This window comes from Muscardinus avellanarius, assembly GCF_963383645.1.
Source record: "Muscardinus avellanarius genome assembly, chromosome: 4".
NCBI classification, from domain to species: Eukaryota; Metazoa; Chordata; class Mammalia; order Rodentia; family Gliridae; genus Muscardinus; species Muscardinus avellanarius.
In genome coordinates, this window is record NC_137789.1 from 120369183 (window position 1) to 120390858 (window position 21676).

At 40.0% G+C, this 21676-nt stretch overlaps 2 protein-coding genes across 2 annotated transcripts in view; one reads left to right on the forward strand and one right to left on the reverse strand.

Annotated features, from left to right (window-relative positions):
- MCU (mitochondrial calcium uniporter) overlaps positions 1-21676 on the forward strand; it is a gene marked incomplete at both ends in the record, with an annotated part of 180900 nt that overhangs the window by 23307 nt on the left and 135917 nt on the right. The window lies entirely within an intron of this gene.
- Positions 16356-17336, reverse strand: LOC308261936 (AP-2 complex subunit mu-like; the record flags this gene model as incomplete). Its single annotated transcript, XM_080694123.1, is given in 2 exon segments — positions 16356-17033; positions 17037-17336. Coding segments are annotated over 2 exon segments (978 nt in total).

The window sequence follows — 21676 nt, forward strand, 5'->3', positions numbered from 1 at the left end:
CGATGCCAGGTCACAAAGGAATTTCTGCCTGCCTTGGATCGTATGACCCTTTCAAATGCTTAGGGACCATCTGTGGAACCGCTGGCATAGTATATGAAGACTTGAAAATACACTCTGTAGGATTGTACAGGTTCAACTCTTATACTATATGTGTGGTGAAGTTTTTCACAACCGGCTACCACCCCAGTGTGCATACCATGGTAACATCTGTCTGGACATATTGAAGGACAAGTGGTCAGCCGTGTATGATGTTAGAACCATCATGCTTTTCATCCAGAGCTTGTTGGGAGAAGCCATTATCCTTAGCCCTTTGAACATATATGCTACTGAGTTTTGGAGAGCCCATACATCTGTTAAGTACCTGCAAGAAACTTAGAGAAGATCTCCAGGCAAGATGAAATGATGTCATCTTTTTATTTTTTTCCCTCGGTGGTGTGCTTTCCTTGACTTCTGTGTACAACTATATCTTTAGGTAGTGCTTTTTTGTGGTGTTAGGTTTGTATACTTTAAATTAAGTCTCTGGTAGAGACTTTATTTTGTATACAAAATATATTTTGTCTGTATTTGGTAAAAAAATGAATTTTATGTTAAAACTCAGGTCCTACCCCTAAAGTATCTCTATGTATATGTATATGTATATGTATATGTATATGTATATGTATATGTATATCCCCAAATACCAATAATATGAATAATATATATATCCCAAAACCTGAAAATTTCAACATCTAAAACAGTTCTGGTCTCAAGTATATTGGATAAGGAATATTCAACTTGTATTATACTTTAAAAAATTGATTCCTCATTCAATTTAAATGAAGACATTTAAATTGTTTCCAGTCTTTTGCTATTTACATTGCTAGGGTGAGTAACCTTGTACGTTCATTACTGCTCATATATGAATTTATAGGAAATGTTCATAAATGTAGAAGGTTATGAAAATTACTGTTTATATCTTTGCCAACATATTGTGTTATCATAATTTGAATCTTTGATGAAAAATAGTATCTCAATATAAATTAAATTTGTATTTTTCATATGAGTGATGTTGAACATCTTTTTTTTAAATTAATTTGGTCCTAGAGATTGTACCCAGGGACTCACATATGTTTGGCAAGCACTCTACCCCTGAGCTACACTCATTAGAACCATTTTTCTTTTCTTTTTGGTACTGGGAATTGAATTTGGTACTAGAAATTGGTCTGGCGCATTTTAGGTAAGCTCTGTACCACTGAACTCCATTCTTCACCCCTTTTAAAACCTCTGAGATGGGGTCTTACCAAATTGCCCAGGCTGAATTCTGAGTAGATGGGATTACAGGTGAGCACCTCTATGCCCAGCTCCAGCCTTCTAAAGTCCTGTATTTTGTTTTGTTGTGAATTAAACCTCATATTCCTTAACTTTTATGGTGGTATGGTTCTTTGTGATTTGTAGGAGCTCTTTGTTTATTAGGGAAACTAAGTCTTTGTTGATCTGAGTTGCAAATTATATTTTAAAGCTTGTCATTTTTAAACATTGTAGGCCCCTTAAGTCTGAATCTACACACTCAACTCAGGGACATTTTCAGGGATTATGTATGAAAGTGGGAAACTATCTGTAAGTTTTGTTGAGTGAACACAATGGTACAAGTCCTGAAAAGATCTGAAGATAACTACACATCAAGGTTAGATTACTTTTCGTCATTCTCGTGGAAAAGCAAATTTCAGAAAAAGCATATGGAAGAGTTTCCTCTCATTACATTAGCTTTAAAATGTAATGGGCATCCTTGGGAATTGATGGATTTTGTTACTAGATTCGTTATTTGGAAGGAGATACCAACCCTTTTCCAAGTTCATTGCACAGACTAGGCATTATTATTCAGTGGTGACTAAATGAATCTCTGGATCATCTGGAAGCCTGGGTTAGCTAGTTTTTAAGAACTCTTCATTTTCATATCTTCATTTAGAAATACTGTTTTCTGTATCAACACACACTGACTTTTATGCAACTGGAATATATTTCTTTTCAGTTCACTTTCCTTTCTTCCTCATTTTGCTTCAAGGTAACCATGTAGTATATGTCTTTCCATATTTTTCACCATACTTGAATAATAATCCTCTAGGCCCATGTTATATAATTTATAGTTTTATAAAATTGGACATACTTTGTATCTTGTTTTTTTTTAATAGTAATAGGTAGTAGAGATTCTTGTAAGCTAACTAGGATAGCTCAAAGTTATTAATTCAGTGGCTATATAGTATGTCATTTACATGGGGTTATTCCATGGTATGGCTTTATCTTTATTTAGCTGATTTTTTATGGATTTACATTGTTTTCCATTTTTTGTTACTGTGAACATTGTAGAAAAAACCTTGTACATACTGGCATATTTATTTTATGAGATAATCAGGAGTGAGATTGCTAGTTCAAAGGATGTATACATATACATATTTAATAATTCCTGCCAAATTGCTTTCCAAAACCAATTTATTAGTCTTCCTAAGGTTCCTTCTAGTTCATAAAACCATAAAAATATAGCTAGATAGCCTTTTAATAGTTGTCACAAGATTTACTGGATTCTTAAAGGAATATAAAGTGTTCTGTTATAAAATTGATCATCTTTCTGTGTTTGAAGTTTCTGTGCTATTTTAATACAAATTATAAACAACAAAATTAAGCCAGGTGTGCTGGCACAGATCTATAATCCCAGTACTTGAGACTAAAGGATACTAGGTTCAAGACCAGCCTTAGCTAGTAAGTGAGACCCTACTTCAAAATAAAAAAGTTAAAAAGGGCTGGGGGTACAACTCACAGGTAGAATGCTCCCAGGTTCAATCCTTAGTACAAAGCAACATCAACAAACAACAAACCCTGTAATCCCAGTGCTTGGAACACAGAGACAGGAGGATCCCAGGTCCAAGACCCTGGGTCTAGGATATAAAGGACATTTTGGCAATAGATTTTTATTTTTAATGTGAGTATGCACTTGGTTGTAAGAGCATTAATTATAAGAACCTCTTCCTCTAGTAGTCTCTCAGCTTGAACAGATAAATATAGAGCATTGATGTTCAGAGAGGGAACTCTGTAAAAGTGTGTGGGTAGCTGTTGTAGTTTTACACAGCAGATAACATCTAGAATAAAGAGCAGATGAAAATACTCATTGAGAATTAGTGTTCTTAAAACATTATCAAATACAACACCCCCCAAGTCTGGCATTCAGAGCCATTCACAGTCTTGCTCATCTCACGTGTCTGATATTTCTCACTGAGCTCAACAAACCTTTCCTTAAGCCTGTCTTTCTCTGTCGCCCTCGTTCCCAGAGTTCTAGTTCTGTTCTCATCCTTTGGAAGGCATGTGTCTCCCTCTCAGCACCCCTGACAGTGATCCCTCTTGTCAGTGTTCTATGCAAGTAACTGCTTCATGAAGCCTCGGACTTCTGTGGTCTACATTGATCCTTTTTAGCTCCTAACTGCTATAACACTGATACTTTGAATTTCTTCTGTTTTCTGAGCATATATTTGCACAACAGTAGAAAGTGTTTATTTTTTTTTAAGTTTTTCTTGAGTATCTCTTGTAAATAAATTCTATTTTAAGTACAGGGCTTATAGGAATGAACATGATGCATGATGTCCCTGTTCTCAAGTAGCTTATATTCATTCCTATGGGGAGAGACAGCTAATAAATAATTTGCAAGACAATATCACATAGTAAGAATCTAATGAAAAATTTTATGCTGGGCTTGGTGGTTCATGTTTCTAATCCCATCCACTGAGGAAATTTAGGCAAGAGGAGTGCAAGTTCAAGGCCTGGGGAAACTTAGATATTGTCTCAAAATAAAACTAAAAAAAAATAAAAAATTGTAGCTCAGTGGTAGAACTTGCTGAACATGTACAAGGCTCTGGATTAACCCCCAGTAATGAGGGGAAAAAAGAAGGAGACTGAAAAGGATGATAACAGTAATTATTATAGTGGCCCTTAGTTACAAATGGCAGAACCCACTATAGTTAATGTAAGTAGAAAAAAAAATTGTTTTAAAGGATGTTAGGAAAGACAGAGTCAGTCTGGAGTCTACTGAGTCAGAAACAATGCCCACATTATAACACTGGACTAAATCATTGGGGACTACTTTTGCTACCGGGAACAGAGATCAGAATTTGCCCTTTGCAAAGTGTGAGAGGCAGCTGCTAGGACCTCAGCCATTTTCGCTTCTGAAAGAAAGCTGATGTCACTCTGAAACGTTCTTCAGAAGAGACTCAACACGTTGTCTGTCTTATATCATCTTGTTTCCTAACTGAAATATCATGTGAATGTGTCGAGTTGGTAGAACATAGGCCACATACCTGCTTTCTGTTTGCAAGAGAGACTGGGAAAGTGGATTTTCAACTTCTATCTTGGGGAGACAGACTTCATGAGATGAGACATCCTATAAACAAGGAAAGCTATTTAAAGGTACTGAGCAGTTAAGAACCATGAGAAATGTGATACGGTAGAGAGTGATTGGGAGATTAAATTAGGTTTGAGTAGTCAGAGAAGGCCAAGGGCATCAGACTGAAGCTAACACAAAGAGGAATCCGTGGGAGGCTATGAGTGAAGAGTATTTCAATAGAGGAAGACATGCAGAGCCTTTGGTTTGGGATTGGGGTGAGGCCCAGGGTGTTACGTGAGAGTGGCCTATTGGACGAAGAGCAGTTTTGCTGGAGTGTATATGAGGAAGTGTAGTATGAAATCACACAGGTGAGAAGACTTTTGCAGAATTTTGAAGACTTCCTCTTTCTTCCTCTGAAATGCCATGTTGAGAGTAGGAATGTAATTATAGGTCTAGAGATAAGAAAGGCATGTTCACGTTATTGAGCCTCATGGACTACTCCTGGATACCACAGAGTGATTACAGTCATTTGTATACTGTTCAGGAGGAGAACAGTATGAGGGATGTAACACAGATAAGTACTAGAAAGATTATGTCCAGTGAGTAGAGGGATGAAGCCTCCTGTTTTTATTCTAATGTTCAATCTTGGGGGCCTTGAAAGAAATTGCTTCCTTATTTTTACCTTAATGTCCAGAAAGAGTACGTTATGGTTGCAGTTACTTGTAGTGTGCTGACCTCTTGACTGCATTGGAATAACAAAAGTCTTCAGCCCCAAATGTATAAAAATAGAGCTTTCCTATTAAAGAATTGCATTATATAGCAAAGTGATAGAAAACTGCTTTTTAGGCTTCCTTTAAAAAAGAAGTCAAGCCGGGCGTGGTGGCGCACGCTTGTAATCCCCTTGGGAGGCGGAGACAGGAGGATCGCACAGGTTCGTAGCCAGCCTCAGCTACTTAAAAAAGAAGTCAATCTCAGAAACAAGTGAGATAAATTTGCCTTTGGAATGCAGAACAATTACCATTCCAAATAAAGTGGACTTTGCTTCTTGCTCACTCTCTTTTTCATTTTTCATTCACTCTGCCTAAAACTAAAACATGTGGTTCAGATTTACCTAATATTTCCATACTGCAGAGTTGTATTTGGACTTTAGATGAGCTAATAGGACTGCAGGTGGTAATACTTACTCAACCTTGGCACTGCTGATCTTTTGTGTCCGATAATGCTTGTGTGTGTGGGAGCCTTTCCATTGCATTGTGAGATGTATAACAGTATTCTTATTTTTTACCTAGTAGATGCTGGTAAAATATCCCTTCTCAGCTGTGATAACCAAAAACATTTTTAAACATTGCTAAATATCACCAGTGCTTAAGAAACTGATCTAACCATCTCTTCAGCTTTCTTTTAAAATTTACTCTCAGGGGGAAGGAAGAAAAAGGCTTAATGAAGTAAACAGTTCAGATAATGCTATGTCGATTTATGAAGCTATCACTGTACCGGTTTCAAAATGTATTAATGTACCAGTATTGGGAAAGATTTCCAATTTTAAAATATATCTTTGGTAGCGAAGAAAGCCAGGAGCTGTGGGGAGAGGGCGGCAGATTTCACCATGGATAATTAGCAAAGAAATAGAAGAAGCCTAGGGCCCCCCCCTTTTTTTTGGTGGTATCAGTAGTTCCTGGAAACTCTTCTACCTTCGGGCTACACTCCCAGACCTATTTTATATATGTTTTTTGAAACAGGGTCTCTTAGCCTATTTTATATATATATTTTTGCAAACAGGGTCTCTTAAGCCAGCAAGGCTGGCTTAGCACGGATCTTCCTGTCTCCGCCTCCCAAGCATGGGGATTACAAGCGTGGGCCACCATGCGGGCTGCCTAGGGCCTTTTTACATTTCTGAAGAGAGGCAAATTTCCTCAAGGATGTGAGGAAATCCCAGATTCCAGGAAGCAACTTAACACATTCTAGAGTGTAGCAAAACGTGTGGGGGTCTGTGCCAGAGACAGAGCTGCCCCCCCCTGCCCCAGAGGGGGTGGATCTGGTTGGGTTGGAGACAGAGCAGGATACCTGGGTTAGAGATAGGGCAGGACATTTACATATCAAACCACCTGCCACAGATTCGGTCTGGCTGCCTATAAGAATACTCTGCATCCAGGGATTTTTGATGATTTCCTTCGAAGCACCCCCCTCATGTTACCCTGAGGCTGCAACTGTCTGTATTTCTATCTTTTTAATAAACTTCTTTAAATCTTCAGCAAGAGTCCAGGCTATTGCATATCTATCTTTAGCTCAGGACAAGAACCCGCACTTTTTAATCTTTTTGTGGTATTTTTTTTTTGGGGGGGGAATTATTCCCAGGCATCTAACAAAGGTGTCCGGGGACAATTTCCAAAACCATAACATCTTCAGTCTTCTTCTCAAACCGTAACAATCACTACCAATCTCATCAACATGTATGGGTAGGAAGGGGGGTGAGCTGTGGAAAATACACAAGTACTGGGTAAATGTTTATTTTTATCACTCTGAACCTCACTATGATGTAGAATTACAGTGTACCAATAAAAGTATAAAACAAAATAAAAACCCGAAAAACATAGCTGGGTATAAGGAGATCCTGTTTCAAAATTAAAAAAATTAAAAGGGCTGGGGTGTAGCTCAGTGGTAGAACACCCCTGGGTCTACTGCCTAGTAACACACACAACCACACACACACACACACACACACACACACACACACATACCCCTTACTCTCCTATTTTTACATTGTAATAATATCTGATGCTAATACCCTATAAGTTGCTTTGTAGAAAATGTATCCATGTGAATATACTCTGAATATGATAATTCTGTCCTCAACATGAAAAAAAGTTTTTTGTTTTTTTTTTTTAGCTGGGGCTTTCTATGTTATTTAGGCTAGCCTTGAACTCTAGCCTTGAACTCTTGGTCTCAAGTAATTCTCTTGCCTCTTATTCCCTAGTAGCGGGGACTACAGGTGTACACCACTATCTCTGGCTTTGGAAGGCTAAAATAATTTTAAAATTAGAAGACAAGGGCTTGGGATATAGCTCCAGGGTAGAGTACGTACTTAACATATACAAGGCCCTGAGTTCATCTCTAGCACCAACAAATAAATAATATGAGAAGATAAAACCCCTTTTTGTTGTATGTATATCATTTCAGTTTTTTTCTTATGCTACTTTTGTAAGATCAGATCAGATAACGTATGCAGAAGTGCATTGTGGGCGGTAAAACGGATGGAATAGCTGATTCTGGAACAGCCTTTCTCCATTGTTCAGCGGCAGGATGGTTTCTAATCTGACCCCGGCTTCATGTGTGAGGTCCGAGTACTGTCAGAAAGAGCCCAAATGAGATGAGCTTCCAAAGATTACGCTGACAACAAAAATGTTCTTAAAAACTGTAAGGTAATAGGAATTGGTGATGATAGGATTGCTTGCATTCAGCAATGGTCAAACAGCAGTTAAAGCACAGTTCCTTACCTTATACCCACATTTCTGATAAGGAACTTTCCTTTACTCCAGGGTGGAAATGACAGATTAAAAAGAAGATTATGACGGTAATAATAAAAAGTAGCCTAACCAGGGACTAGTGAAGGGCCTTGTAAGGAAGCAGAGAGCTATACCAGGAAAACAAAAACAAAACTCTATACTGCTTAGAATTTACATATAAGATTTTGGTCATTGAGAAAGCTTAGAAAATGAGAGAAGTGATAGGAAATTGCAGATTAGTCTGAAAATAAGAGGGAAGTAGATCTTAGACCAAAGAGAGACAAGTGGTACAGGTAGAATTCTAGAATAAATGATTAAAAATGAATTTAAAAAATTCTTAGTATTAGCTTTGTGTGTTGTATGGGAGACTGAGACAGGAAGCTTGCAGGTCGGGGTCAGTCTCAGCAACTTATCAAGAGCCTGTTTAAAAAAAAAAAATCACAAAATTTGCCAGGCGTGGTGGCGCACGCTTGTAATCCCCACGCTTGGTAGGCAGAGACAGGAAAATCGTGCAGGTTCGAAGCCAGCCGCGCTGGCTTAAGAGACCCTGTTTCCAAATAAAATATATATGTAAAAAATAGATCTGGGAGTGTAGCCCGGAGGTAGAAGGGTTTCCAGGAACCCCAGTACCACCAAAAAAAAAAAAAAAAAAAAAAAAAGAAAGATCATAAAATTCAAAGTATAAGTAAGTCAGGTGTGGTAGAACATTCTTGTTCTCCCAGGTGCTCAGGAGGCTGAAGCAGGAGGATCGCTTAAGCCCAGGAGCTGACGGCCAGTGTGGGCAACAGAGCAAGATCCCCTCTTAGAGAAAAAGAAAATTGTAAGTACTGAGCTGAGGAATGTAGCTCAGTGGTAGAGTGCTTGCTAGCATGCTCGAGGGTCTAAGTTAATCTCCAAAACTGTCAAAAAATTATTTTTTGAGGAAGTGATGGTTACAGAATACCCTTATTTTCATTTTGAGTAGGGATGTAAAACTACTTGTGAAGTGAAATGCTGTAACCATACCATCTAGTATGGTAGTACCTAGCCGTATGTGACTTGAAATGTGCCCAGTTTGAATTGAGATGTACATTAAGTATAAAATGCACATTAGATTATTTATATGTTGAAAAGATGATATCTTTATGTAGTGTGTTAAATAGGAAAACTAATTTTATCTGTATCTTTTCATTCTTATTACTGTGACTACTAGACTATACATATGGCTCATATTATTTTTCTCCTCCCTCTTCATCTTCTTCCCCGGCCCTTGTGCATGATAGGCAAGCGCTTCACCACTGAGGTGTATCCCCAGCCAATCACATTATGTTTATATTGGACAGTGTTGTGCTTTAGGCAATATAATATATACTAAGTTATTTTTGAAAAATTTGAAAATGTAAAGTCAAGACATTTGATATTGCATCAAGGTTTTTTATGATTTTCTTATAAATAAGAATTGTAATTCTTATACTAGAATGGACTGTTCTCCCAAAGCCAGCCATAAAACTTAAAACTATTACTCTAATCTTCCCCTGGATTTCTGTCTGAAAGTTGGCCATAAAGAAACCCTCTGACCTTCTCAGAGGGTAGATGATAAAGATTTTGTTTCATAAGGAGTCCTCATACCCAGAGGAAGAAATGTTATGTAGAGAAGCCAAGAAATATCTGGCCATACAGGCCTTTCCCGTTCACATTAGATCATACCCTTTTTTGTCCGATCATATTTCTACGTGGCTGTCCATGTTTCATTAAACCTAAGCATGAAAATGGATAATTCATCCTGGGTCTTTGTGTTTTCAATCATGTAAAATTATGATCAAAGACATTTATTAGGCTTTTTTCTTGTTAACCTGTCTTATGGTATAGGGTGTTGACCGTGATTTCTGCTGGGCAGAAAGTAGATTGCCCCCTTTTCTGCCCCTACACATGTATTGAGATATGTGTGTCCATGTGGAGGTTGGATTTGTGAGGGTTTTTGCATTTGAAAGACTGATTGCTTAATGGTTGCGACATTCCTTTCTGTGGCTCTCTGCAACAACAGTGAGTGTTCCTTGGGCTTTGGTAGGTCATTCTGCCTGCTCAGATTTACCTCTGTCTCCAAGTTTGGATTGTTAGATAACTTAATATTAAGACCTTGATTAATTTTTGTGATTCATTTCTTCCCCCTGACTGCTGCTGTGTGGAACCCCCGTGCAAGGCTGTTAGCTCTAAAAGGAAGTAAGTGTGGAAAAAAACTGCTGCATTCCCTTTGGAAAATATTCCCTTCTAAACCAGACAGCTTTTGTTTTCCCGCAGATGGTTCTAAACTATCCCCCAGAGATCAAGGGTTGGTCCTATATACTTAGAGAAAGCAGGACTATGACCCATACTTGCCTCTGGGAGAGGCTGGGGGAAATGTTGCTAGGCTGCCTTAGTAAACAGGCTGTCAACAAAAACTCTGAGCCACACCTCCTCCCTCCATTATTTTCTTAGTCAATAAATACTAGTTTAGGGTTTTGATTATTTAAATCATGCAGTTCTCCCACATAAGTGTGTGTGTGTGTGTGTGTGTGTGTGTGTGTGTGCGCGCGCGCGCGCACTAGGTATTGAACCCAGGGACATTCTGCTTCTAAATACCTCAGCCCTATTTTTTATTTATTTTGAAACAGGGTCTCACTAAGTTGCAAAGGGCCTCACTAAGTAGCCGAGGCTGGCTGCAAACCTGTGATCCTCCTATCTCAGCCTCCCAAGCACTGGGATTGCAAGTGTGTGCTACCATGCCCAGCTTCTCACTACTTTTTAAAAAGACTTTTGGCAGTATATATTTATTGTTATGTGACTCAGGATTTAAAAACTAAAATGGTGAGGTTGCTAATAGTTGGTTGGAATTAGCATTCTCAACGTTTTGCAACGTGGCTGAGTATTTTGATTGAGAGTATGTGTGTGTGTGTGTGTGTGTGTGTGTGTGTGTGTGTGTGTTATGTTTATTAAATAGATATAGTGATGAAGATTTTGCTTTATTTGCATGGGAAGATTGATAGAACTAGTAGAGTTTATTACCCCAGATCAAGTTTTAGTTTCCCCAGATACTCATAGGACCCTTTCAAGTAAAGATAGAGGTCTTTTTATCCTGAAAAGTTACCTTGGATTATAGTGTCATTTTTTAAATTAAAGCAATTTTTTTTTTTTTTTTTTGTACCGGGGATGGAACCCAGGTGCATTCTACCTCCGAGCTTCATCCTAGCCCTATTTTGTTTTTATTCTCTATTTTGAAACAGGGTCGCACTGAGTTGTAAAGGGCCTCACTAAGTTGCTGAGGCTGTCCGTGAACTGTGACTCTCCTGTCTCAGCCTCCTGAATGCTGGGATTACAAGCATGTGCCACTACACCCGGTTTATAAATTATTTTTAAGCAATAAATAAAAATAAAACTTGTATATTTTAATGGGGTTGTCACATACTTTAAAAATTTGTAAAGTAAAGAGATTATTTTAAATGCTGCTTTTAAGTCTGGCATGGTAGCACACTCGTAATCACAGTACTTGGGAGTCTGAGACAGGAGGATCACAGGTTTGCAGCCAGCCTCAGCAAGTTCGTAAGCCCCCACCCTGAAATTTAGGGAGACTCTGTTTCAAAGTAAGAAGTAAAATAGGGCTGAGAGTGTAGCTTGGAGGTAGAATGCTGGCAAGTTCAACCTTTAGCACCCCCCCCCCAAAAGTTTCTTTTCCTTTGCTAACGCTGCTGCGCACATGAATCTGTGTATGCGTGTGTGTGTGCGTACGTGTGTAGTTACTGGAGATTTGAACCCAGAGGCATCCTACCTCTAAACTATACTCCCAGCTCTATTTTATTTTTTATCAGAAACATGGTCTCATTAACTTGCAGAGGGGCTCACTAAGTTGCTGAAGTTGGCAGTAAACTTGTGATTCTCCGGTTCCAGCCTCCCAAGTACTGGGATGCAACCATGCCTTTTTGGTGCTATTTTTTAGGCCAGGCAGTTAGCAGTCTTAGTGATGGGCATTCTCATTTATGCTTGATGTCAACATAAAATTGTTTGGTGACTGACATGGTAATACTAGGAGGAATTGTTCTATTAGCATTTGGTTAAAGAACTTTCACAGGCTAATTGCTTTCAATGTTTATAAAGTTTCTACAAGATTTTGTTTATAATTCACTACAATGTGTCCCAAACCTTTCTGGTCTTGTTAGTGAAACATGTAGGGCAGCTGACTTGCAGCTTAAGCTCTAACTTGCTGTAAACATATTTCTTGAGTACAACTCTTCATTTTTTTCTAAACTAAAGAATTTCTTAGTTGGTACCATAGTAGTTTTTGGTACCATGGTCATGTATGGTCCAAACTCCTCAGGCATCAATTTGCATTCTTAGATATATGTTTGTTTGCCTTTGCATTGGTGTGTGTGTGTGTGTGTGTAAGAGGTCAAACTCGGGGCTTGGTGCATGCTAAATACATGCCATAATACTGAGCTATACCCCTCAGTTGGGTTTTTTTTTTTAAACAGCTTTTTTGAGATCTAACTTATGAATTACACAATTTATCCTTTTAAAGTGTACATCCAGTGGTTCTTAGTATATCGTACAATCATCACCTCAATCAATTGAAGAGCAATATCATCATATAAAAAAGAAACTCCAAGCCAGGAACCACTGGAGGCACATGCCTGAAATCCTAGCTACTGAAGAGACAGAAAAACTGAAAGTTTGAAGCCAGCATGGACAACTTAGCAAGACTCTACCTCAAATTTAATTTAATATAGGATTTAGTACAGCTGGGGAGGGAGCTCTCTGGAAGAGTACTGTGCACCAATTGAAAGGCCCTGGTTCCAACCCCCATTATCACAAATACATATACTAAAGAAACTCCATAGTTATTTCTCGTTTCTCTCTCAGCCCTGGGGAGAAAGCAGGTCACTTACCTACTTTACCTACTTTTGATTTTTTGGTGGTACAAGGGGTGGAACCCCAGAGGCTTTCTACCTCAGGGCTATACTCCCGGACCTATTTTTATATCTTATTTGGAAACAGGGTCTCACTAAGTTGCCGAGAGCCTCACTAAGTAGCTGAGGCTGGCTTCGAACCTGTGCGATCCTCCTGTCTCAGCCTCCCAAGATCCTCCTGTCTCAGCCTCCCAAGCGTGGGGATTACAAGCGTGTGCCACCACGCCCAGCTCCTACTTTCTATTTATTTATTTGGAACACAGATTTCTCCTATCTAACCATAATTATATTCCCTTTGACCAACATCTCTTTATCTCTTCCTCCATTCCCAAACATCAAAGCCTCTGGTAACCACCATTCTACTTCCTGCTTCTTTGAGATCAGCTTTTTAGATTCCACATGTGAATGAGATCACTTGGGATTTGTCTTTTTGTGCCTGGCTTATTTTACTTAACCTATTCTCTAGGCCCATCCTTGTTGCTGTAGATGACAGGATTTGATTCTTTTTATTTTATTTTATTTATTTTTTATTGACTGAATAGCATTCCACTGTGTATACATACTACATTTTCTTTATCCATTCATCAGTTGATGGACCCTTGGGTTGATTCTACGTCTTGGCTTTGTGAATACCACTTGCAATAAATACCGGAGTTCAGTTATCTCTTAAAGATAAAGCAATGATTTCGTTGCTTATGGATATGGTCTGATATTACTGAGTCTTTGAGGTAAGAAAACAAATGAAGTAATCACTAATAGCAGAAACTTTTTGTTAGAGCAACGTAGGAACAAAAGTGGTAACAGAGGTGAGCAGAAGCCTCAATTCAAGAATTACTTATTTCACTAAGTTGCAGAGGGTCTCACTAATGTAGCTGAGAATAAAAAATAAAGAATAAAAAATAGGGCAGTGGGTATAGTTTGGAGGTCAAATGCCCCTGGGTTCCATCCCTAGACCTGCAAAAAAAAAATAATAATTACTTCTTTCATTTTTTAAAATTATTATTCTATACTTTTGCTAGGCCCATTTCTAGCCTTTGATCACAGGCCTCAAATAGACTGTAGTTATTGGGAATTTTAATTTAGAACTTAAAGATAAGGAAAGCAGCCTTTCTTTTTCCACATGCTATCTTATGTGAATTCTTTATAAAGAAGATTAGCATGGTTCCTCTTTCTCTGCTTCTAATGTGAAGTCTAAGAGCGGGCCACCACTGGATGGAGGCACCAGGGCAGCAGGCCGTTTCTTACCTCCTGTGTTATTTTCCTGCTTTTAAGTTGGCGTGGGAGCGGGAAGGAGTGATGACGGTACAGGTGGGATTATCTTAAGGTATAGTTACTCTTTTACTAATCTTTAGGACTTACAGGGTTCTGGGAGTTACTTTAATTTTTTTTTTTTTTTTTGGTGTTACTGGGGTTCCTGGAAGCCCTTCTATCTCTGGGGTACATTCCCAGACCTATTTTATATTTTTGAAACAGGGTCTCTTACGCCAGCGTGGCTGGCTTCGAGCTTGCTCGATCCTCCTGTGTCCGCCTCCCAAGTGTGGGGATTACAAGCGTGCGCCACCACGCCCGGCTCGGGAAGTTATTTTACATGAATGAAAACATCTAGATTAGAACTGGGGGTAGAGTTACAGTCTTATAAATATAAAACTACTGGAAAAGCTTTTTAACTTTGTTAATGGTATAAGGCGTATAATTATAGTAATCAAAAATTTATTTGAGGAAAGTGCAGGGAAGTTGGAGTAAAGTTATGAGTTGGTGCCCTGGGGGCATGGAGAAGTTCCTTCCTTAGTCTATGTCGAACAAATAAAAAACAGCCTCCTGGAGTAAGGATAGAAACAAACACATACAGCAAATGTTTGGCCTGAGGGTTGAGCACATGTTAGTAAAGTGTCACTTCCCTCTGGTTTGTGTTGTTTGTGTTAGATAAAATGGGTCAGGATGACAAAGAGCCTTTTTGGAAAGTTTATGCTAAGCAAAGAGTTAAGGACTCTTAATACTATTGCATAAGGAAATGTGTGCTGATAGCCATGGCATCCACATCTTGCCTCTTTTTCCAGTAAAGGTTGTACATAACAAAACATAAGGAGATTCTGTGTGAAATTCATCATTTCTTATCTGTGGAAAGTCTATATTTGGCACAGTTTATAATGGTCATCCTTCTGCTTAAAATTCTCTGCTGACTGTTGCTTGGAGAAAAAAGCCGAAAATCTGTGAGCTTTGGCATTAAAATCTCTTGGTGGTTTGAACTCCGGCTAGCCTTTCGGGCTCTTTTCTCCATTGCATCCTAGACTTCAGCTGTGCTAGCTTCTAGAGGCGACCTTGTGGTCCTCAGTCTTTGTTCACATCTTTGGGTGGGACTGTCCTCCTGTTCCTTTTCTACTGGTGAAAATGCTGTTCATTCTTCAAGGCCCAGTCTTTAGTTTATACTATTATTGGGACATTCTTCTCATTATTATATTTAACTAAAGCCAAAAGTATGTTTGGGTATATATTGGAACACAAATACTATGTGAACCTACACATAAATACTATTTTTTTTTTTTTTTTGCCGGTCTGGGGATAGAACCCAGAGGCATTTGACCTCCGAGCTACACCCCCTGCCCTATTTTTTATTCTTTATTCTGAAACAAGGTCTCACTGAGTTGCAAAGGCCTCACTAAGTAGCTGAGGCTGTCCGTGAACCAAGATCCTCCGTCTCAGCCTCCCGAATGATGGGATTACAAGCGTGTACCACCACACCCTGCTAAATACTATGTATATAGTAAGTTGTAATTCAATTACTGAAGTAGAAGAGTATGAATTGGAGAGTCCAGGTGCCATTTACCTTAAAAATTTTTTGACTAGTAGTTAACTGGTTCCCATCAGCAAAAACAAAAGGTAGGAAGCCGGGCATAGTGGCTCACACTTGTAATCCAGTACTTGGGAGGTTGAGACAGGAAGATCACAGGTTTATGGCCAGCCTCAGCTACTTAGTGAGGCCCTCTGCAACCCTGTTTCAAAATAAAGAATAAAAAATAGGGCTGAGGGTATAGCTCAGAGATCGAATGCCCCTGGGTTCAACCTCTAGCACCACAATATATAAAAGTAGGAATGACCAGTATACATTGCACCAAATTTTTTTTTTCCCACTCTACAGAGTTTATTGGGTTTATAACTGGACGAAGTCACACGTGTACAAAATGAAGCTCACACTATCCCAAAGCAGAAGAGGGACTGAGGATTAGGGATCCATTACTGGCCTTTGGGGGAGCTCTGAGTTGAGGGGCAGTCAACCCTCCCACTCCAGAGGTGTGGCCACAGGGGTTCGGAGGAGAGGGGGCCCACCTGGCTTTGGTCATAGAACTCAAGAGTCTGGCACTAGGCCAGGACAGATGGATTTGGAAGAGTGGGAGCCCCTGAAACCACCCTGCCCAGGGAGCCCAGGGACTGCTCCACCAGTCTCGCAATGCAGTTGTCCAGACCTAGACTCAGGGGCTGGTGCAAAGGGGAGGCAGCAAAGCAGAAGGGAGGAGACACTGATGTGTGGTGGCAGGGGCACCTGGACCTGTGGAAGAGGGTGGGTGGGGAAGTGGACTAGCTGCCCCTGGGCAGCTAGCAGCGGGTTTCATAAATGCCACTGCGGCCAATGTATCGCACCCATTTGATGACATCGTGGTCGCTGTAGTTCAGCTTCGGTTCAAACACCTTCAAGTAGCGCACCTTGAGGCCAGAGGGTGCAAATGGCACCTCAAAGTTCATGGAAATGGGGGGCCAAGCCCATTTCTTCTTGTTGCTGGTGGGCAGCAGCTCAATCTCTGCACTGATCTGCAATTCCTTCATGCCTGCCATGCGCTTGATCTTCCACACAATGGCGTTCTCGCTGGCCTTGTACTTGGCCTCCTCCCCCTTCATGCAGATCACCTGCACACCACTTGTGTTCAGTGGGGTTGGGATCCTCACCTCAATCTTCTGGGCCAACAGTGAAGGTTTGAAGTTTGACTTGATGACCACCTTGACCTCCAGCTTGGTGCATCCCACTTCCCGCATGAGGGGGATCACCCGGAAAGGAAGGATGATGTCCTTGGTGGTACGATACCTCATGAGCTCAAACTCTCCATCTGGCGGAATAAAGCTGATGCTCCGTTCAGAGTCAAACTTGCTGAGTCGTACACACTGGTGGAAGGTGCAGTCATCAATGGCAATTGATTGCTTCCCGCTCTTGCTTGTTTCATCAGCTATGCCTTTGCCCTGCTTTTCTATGACAATCTTGTCATTCATCCCAAACTTGCACTAGGGCATGCCACTCAAATAGCTCTTCATTACAACCCGGCCTGATACGTGGGCGCTCAGCACCTGCCCCTGTGGGGACATGAACAGGTTCACACTCTCCAACACATCCAGGAAGAGCTCATTCCGGTGATATTTGATGCTCTCCCGCCGCCAGCTGATCTGCCCGGTCACTTGGCTGGTGATCTGGGACTGTTCTTCTTTTGTCTGATGCTGACTCTTGATGCCCTGCTGGGTGATAAAGGTTTTCAGTGAGCCTGTCTCTGAGTTCTGTGGGTAGCCAAAGTCCAGGATCTCCAATGTCATCTCGGTAGACTCGGGAGATAAGCACCTCCCCCTTGTGATTATAAATGAATAAGCCTCCAATCATGGTGGCATCTCAGTCTCCTCGGCCCATTGCTCTGAGAATAGACCTGGCGTCCGCGGCCCCCGGCTTGGCCGGCCTGGCCACTCCACCGATCCCAAGATGTCCGCCCGCCCCCTGCTCGCCAGCCCGCTCTGCACCAAAATTTATATTCAAATCAGGATAGATTATTCTTTGTTATACACTTTTAAAATGACATTTAGGATTATCTTAGTATAATGTTTTGTTTTGTTTTGAATTGGGAATTGAACTCAGTACTGTTCTGAGTTATATCCCCAGCCCTTTTTAAATTTAAATTTAAATTTTTTAATTTTTTATTTTTTTGGTGGTACTGGAGGTGGAACCCAGGGGCTTTCTACCTCCAGGCTATACTCCCAGACCTATTTTATACTTTATCTGGAAACAGAGTCTCACTAAGTTGCTGAGAACCTCACTAAGTAGTTGAGGCTGGCTTAAAACCTATGAGATCCTCCTGTCTCAGCCTCCCAAGCGCGGGGATTACAAGCGTGCGCCCCCACACCTGGCTTAATTTTTATTTTGAGACAAGATCTCCTGGCTAAATTGCCTTGGTTGGCCTAGAACTTGCTTCTTCCTTCTTAAGCCTCCTGGTTAGCTGGGATTATGTGGTGTACCACTTCACCAGGCTGTTTAACACAATTTGAATCTTGTTAAACGGTATTGCATCAAATAGTATTTTTTTAAAAAAAATGTTGGAATTTGGAAAGGTGATAAAATCAGACTGGATGGATGCTTTTCCTTCTTCAAATTATAGTTTAAAAGTGCTAAATTTCATTTTAGGTGAGTTTAGCATTTCAATAAGCCTCCTTTGGAGCAGTCCTCAGGCTTCTCTGTTTATGAAAGAGAAACATTTTCCATTTTAAAGAATGCTAGCTTCCTAGAGTTCCACAGTCTTGACTTTTTGCAGGGATAAAGTTAGAGGGTCTGTGCTTAATTAACCTCTTTCCTCTAAAAGGAAGCTTCGTATATGAAGGTGGCCAGTGGAGAAAATTAAGCTCTATTTTGCATCTCCATTTTGATCTGATTAGTTACAGTCTTTTCCCCTTTTTAGAGTAATTACTTTCTTGCTTACTGTTTGGTGGCCAACCGGGAAAGATTGCTTTCCTCCTCACCTTTTGCCTTCTGCTGTGAAGCTTTTTCTTTTTTTTTTTTTTTCTTAAAATAGGAGGCCCCACGATTTGTGTGTGAGTATAAAGTGAAATGACAACCAACTAGAAATGGTTTTCTCAAGCCCAACTCTTTACCTGTTGGTTTTTCATTGTAATGTGTTGAACATCAAGCTTCAAAATTATGATGTTTGATTCTTGATTTCTTTCTGACTTCCAACATCTACCCCCGTATGTATTTTGCACGTTGTTTTTTAGATTTCTGGCTTGCATTCCAGCAGGGTCATAAAAGCTAATGTAGTACATGAACGAGTTCAAGCCAACAGGTACTGTGAGTCATTTGCTCCCTCACTGGGGCGGCCTGTGTGCTGCTGTTAGGTGTGGTTATGTTTCTTAATGAGCTCTCCGTCAGGACAGATTCTTTCAGTCCAGTTGTGGTAGTGGGGAGATGAAAACATGGTTTTGAGATAAGGTGTTCTCAGACATAACAGGCAAGACTTCTTGGATGTGTGAAGTTTCCAGCTGTGTTTGACATCATGTAGGCTGTACTAGTATATATCAGTAGTTGTTAATTAAAATATTAAAATAATAAAAATAATAAAATATTAATTCATTTACTTATTCATGTATTTAATTGTAAACACAATTAGCAATCCCCCCCACCTCAGGTAGAACAGATAATGATGTTAGTAATTGAGCTCGTGAGAGAGTAGCAGTTAGTTGCCTATGATTAAATATAGATTTCAATTGGCATGAGCAATTTATGTTAAAAATATGTCCCTGTGATTTATAGCTGTTTGCCGAGAAGGATAAACATATAGAAACAGTCCTCTTTTGATAGTAGGAGGATTTACAGACTGAGAGGAATGAGAGACATTTCACCTACGAGAGGTGTCTCTGTATTCCTGTGGTTAGTGGTCACTACTGTTGACTTAAGTGGTCACTACTGTTGACATTTCTTGTATTTTGCTTCCAAGTTTGTTTTTTATTTGTTTGTTTCTTTTGGTTTTTTGGTAGTACTGGGGATTGAACCCAGGGATATTCTACCCTTGAGCTACATCCCCAGCCCTGATTTATTTTTATTTTGAAACAGGGTCTCACTAGGTTGATGAGAGTCTCACTACTTGCTGAGCCTGGCTGGCCTTGAACCTCTAATTCTTCTGTCTCAGCCTCCCAAGTACTAGGATTACAGGTGTGTGCCCATACCTGGCTTTTGCTTCCAAGTTGATTATGACGTGTGGATTATTTGTATCCAAAACTTTCATTTTATTCCTTGCACCTACAACCTCCGGAGTAGCTGGGACTATAAGCACTTATCACTGTGCTCGGCCATCACAGACCATTCTGACTTGCAGTTCTATTTTATTTATATTCTATTGTGTTTCTGTTTTCTCCCAGAGGTTCTAAGCAATTTTATTTACCATTCAGCCTTTAAAAGAAAAAGATTTCTTGGCCGGGCGTGGTGGCGCACGCTTGTAATCCCTGTGCTTGGGAGGCGGAGACAGGAGGATCGCGCAGGTTCAAAGTCAGCCGCGCTGGCTTAAGAGACCTTGTTTCCAAATAAAAAAATATAAAATAGGTCTGGGAGTGTAGAAGGGCCTCCGGAGGTAGAAGGGCTTCCAGGAACCCCAGTACCACCAAAAAAAAAAAAAAAAAAAAAAATTTCTTGGCCTTTGATTATATAAATAATGCTCAGAAATTAATATAATTATTATAATCACACCTTCTGGTCATCCATCACTGGTCAAACAATAGCTATTTTTAAGTTGATAGCTACATATTTTTTGTATGTGTTTGTTGAACACTTGTCTATTCATTGAGTAGAGTGATTGTTTGGAAATCATAGCTAGTAGTATTCATGTAGGGCTCAGTGGTAGATGGGTCAGGCTTCTATAGGTATGCCTAATAATGAGGACTCATTGATTTTATTTTAAGGCAGATTTTTGCTTTATTGCCCAGGCTGCCTCTTGAATTCAGGTGATCTTGCCTCAGCTTCCCAAGTGGCTGGGACTATAGTCACTTGCCATCATGCCCAGTCAATAATCTTAAAAGAATCTTTTGCCCAGGAGCAGGACCCACACTTCAGATAAATTGCAGGGATTGGTCTTACCCATTGGAGGAAACAGAGAGCTCTAGCGAACCCAAGTTTGGAAAGATCTGTCTCCTGAAGATGTAATTAGGGCAGCTTGTGCTTTGCACAACTCCTGAGGTGATTTGTAAGGGCTACAAAACTGTAAAGGCACTTTAGTCATGACAGTCAGGGAGAGGGGAAAAACAAGTACCCCATATTTGGTTCTGGCAGTGTGTGTGTGTGTGTGTGTGTGTGTGTGTGTGTGTGTGTGTTGGAGTGGGGGAGAGAGGGGGAAGGTGGGTGAGATTCTTGATCATTACGTTGTGTTATGGCACTGGTGACTAGCTGTCTAGATGAAGTTCTTTAGAGCTTCTTTAAATCAGGCATCTTCATTAGGAGGAGACGGTACTCTTTATGATAATTCCTTTATTCAACAGACAGTTACTATCTACTGTATGTCAGGGATTGTTCTAATTATTGTAAGTAGTTTTTCCTTTGCTTGTTCATTTAGGGTACTATACTAGTTGCGTCTCTACTTCTAGAGGCTTACATTATAAGCTTATTACATAAATTATTATATTATAGACTTAGAAGCAAATGAAAAGAACTTTGACAAGTACAAATTCATTTTTTTTTTTTTTTTGTGGTACTGGGTTTCCTGGAAGCCCTTCTACCTCTGGGTTACACTCCCAGACCTATTTTTTATACTTTTTTATTTGGAAACGGGGTCTCTTAAGCCAGCGCGTCTGGCTTCCAACCTGCACGATCCTCCTGTCTCCACCTCCCAAGCGCGGGGATTACAAGCGTGGGCCACCACGCCAGGCCAAATTCATTTTTGTATTATTACCTAGAGGAGAAGATGCATTCATCTGAAGAGTGGCTATGAAGAAATCATGGGAGATTTATTTGCATGGTAGGATTTGAGACTAACTAATTAGACTTGAAAATAGCCGTAGTTCAGTGTAGTACCTTTACTTCTACTTGAAATTCTCCTAGTGTCCAGTGACAGCTCTTCTGAGAAGCTGAGCAAAGTAGTTGTTCTATGGTATAATTAAATTCTATTGCCATTCATTTTTTCTAGGTTTTG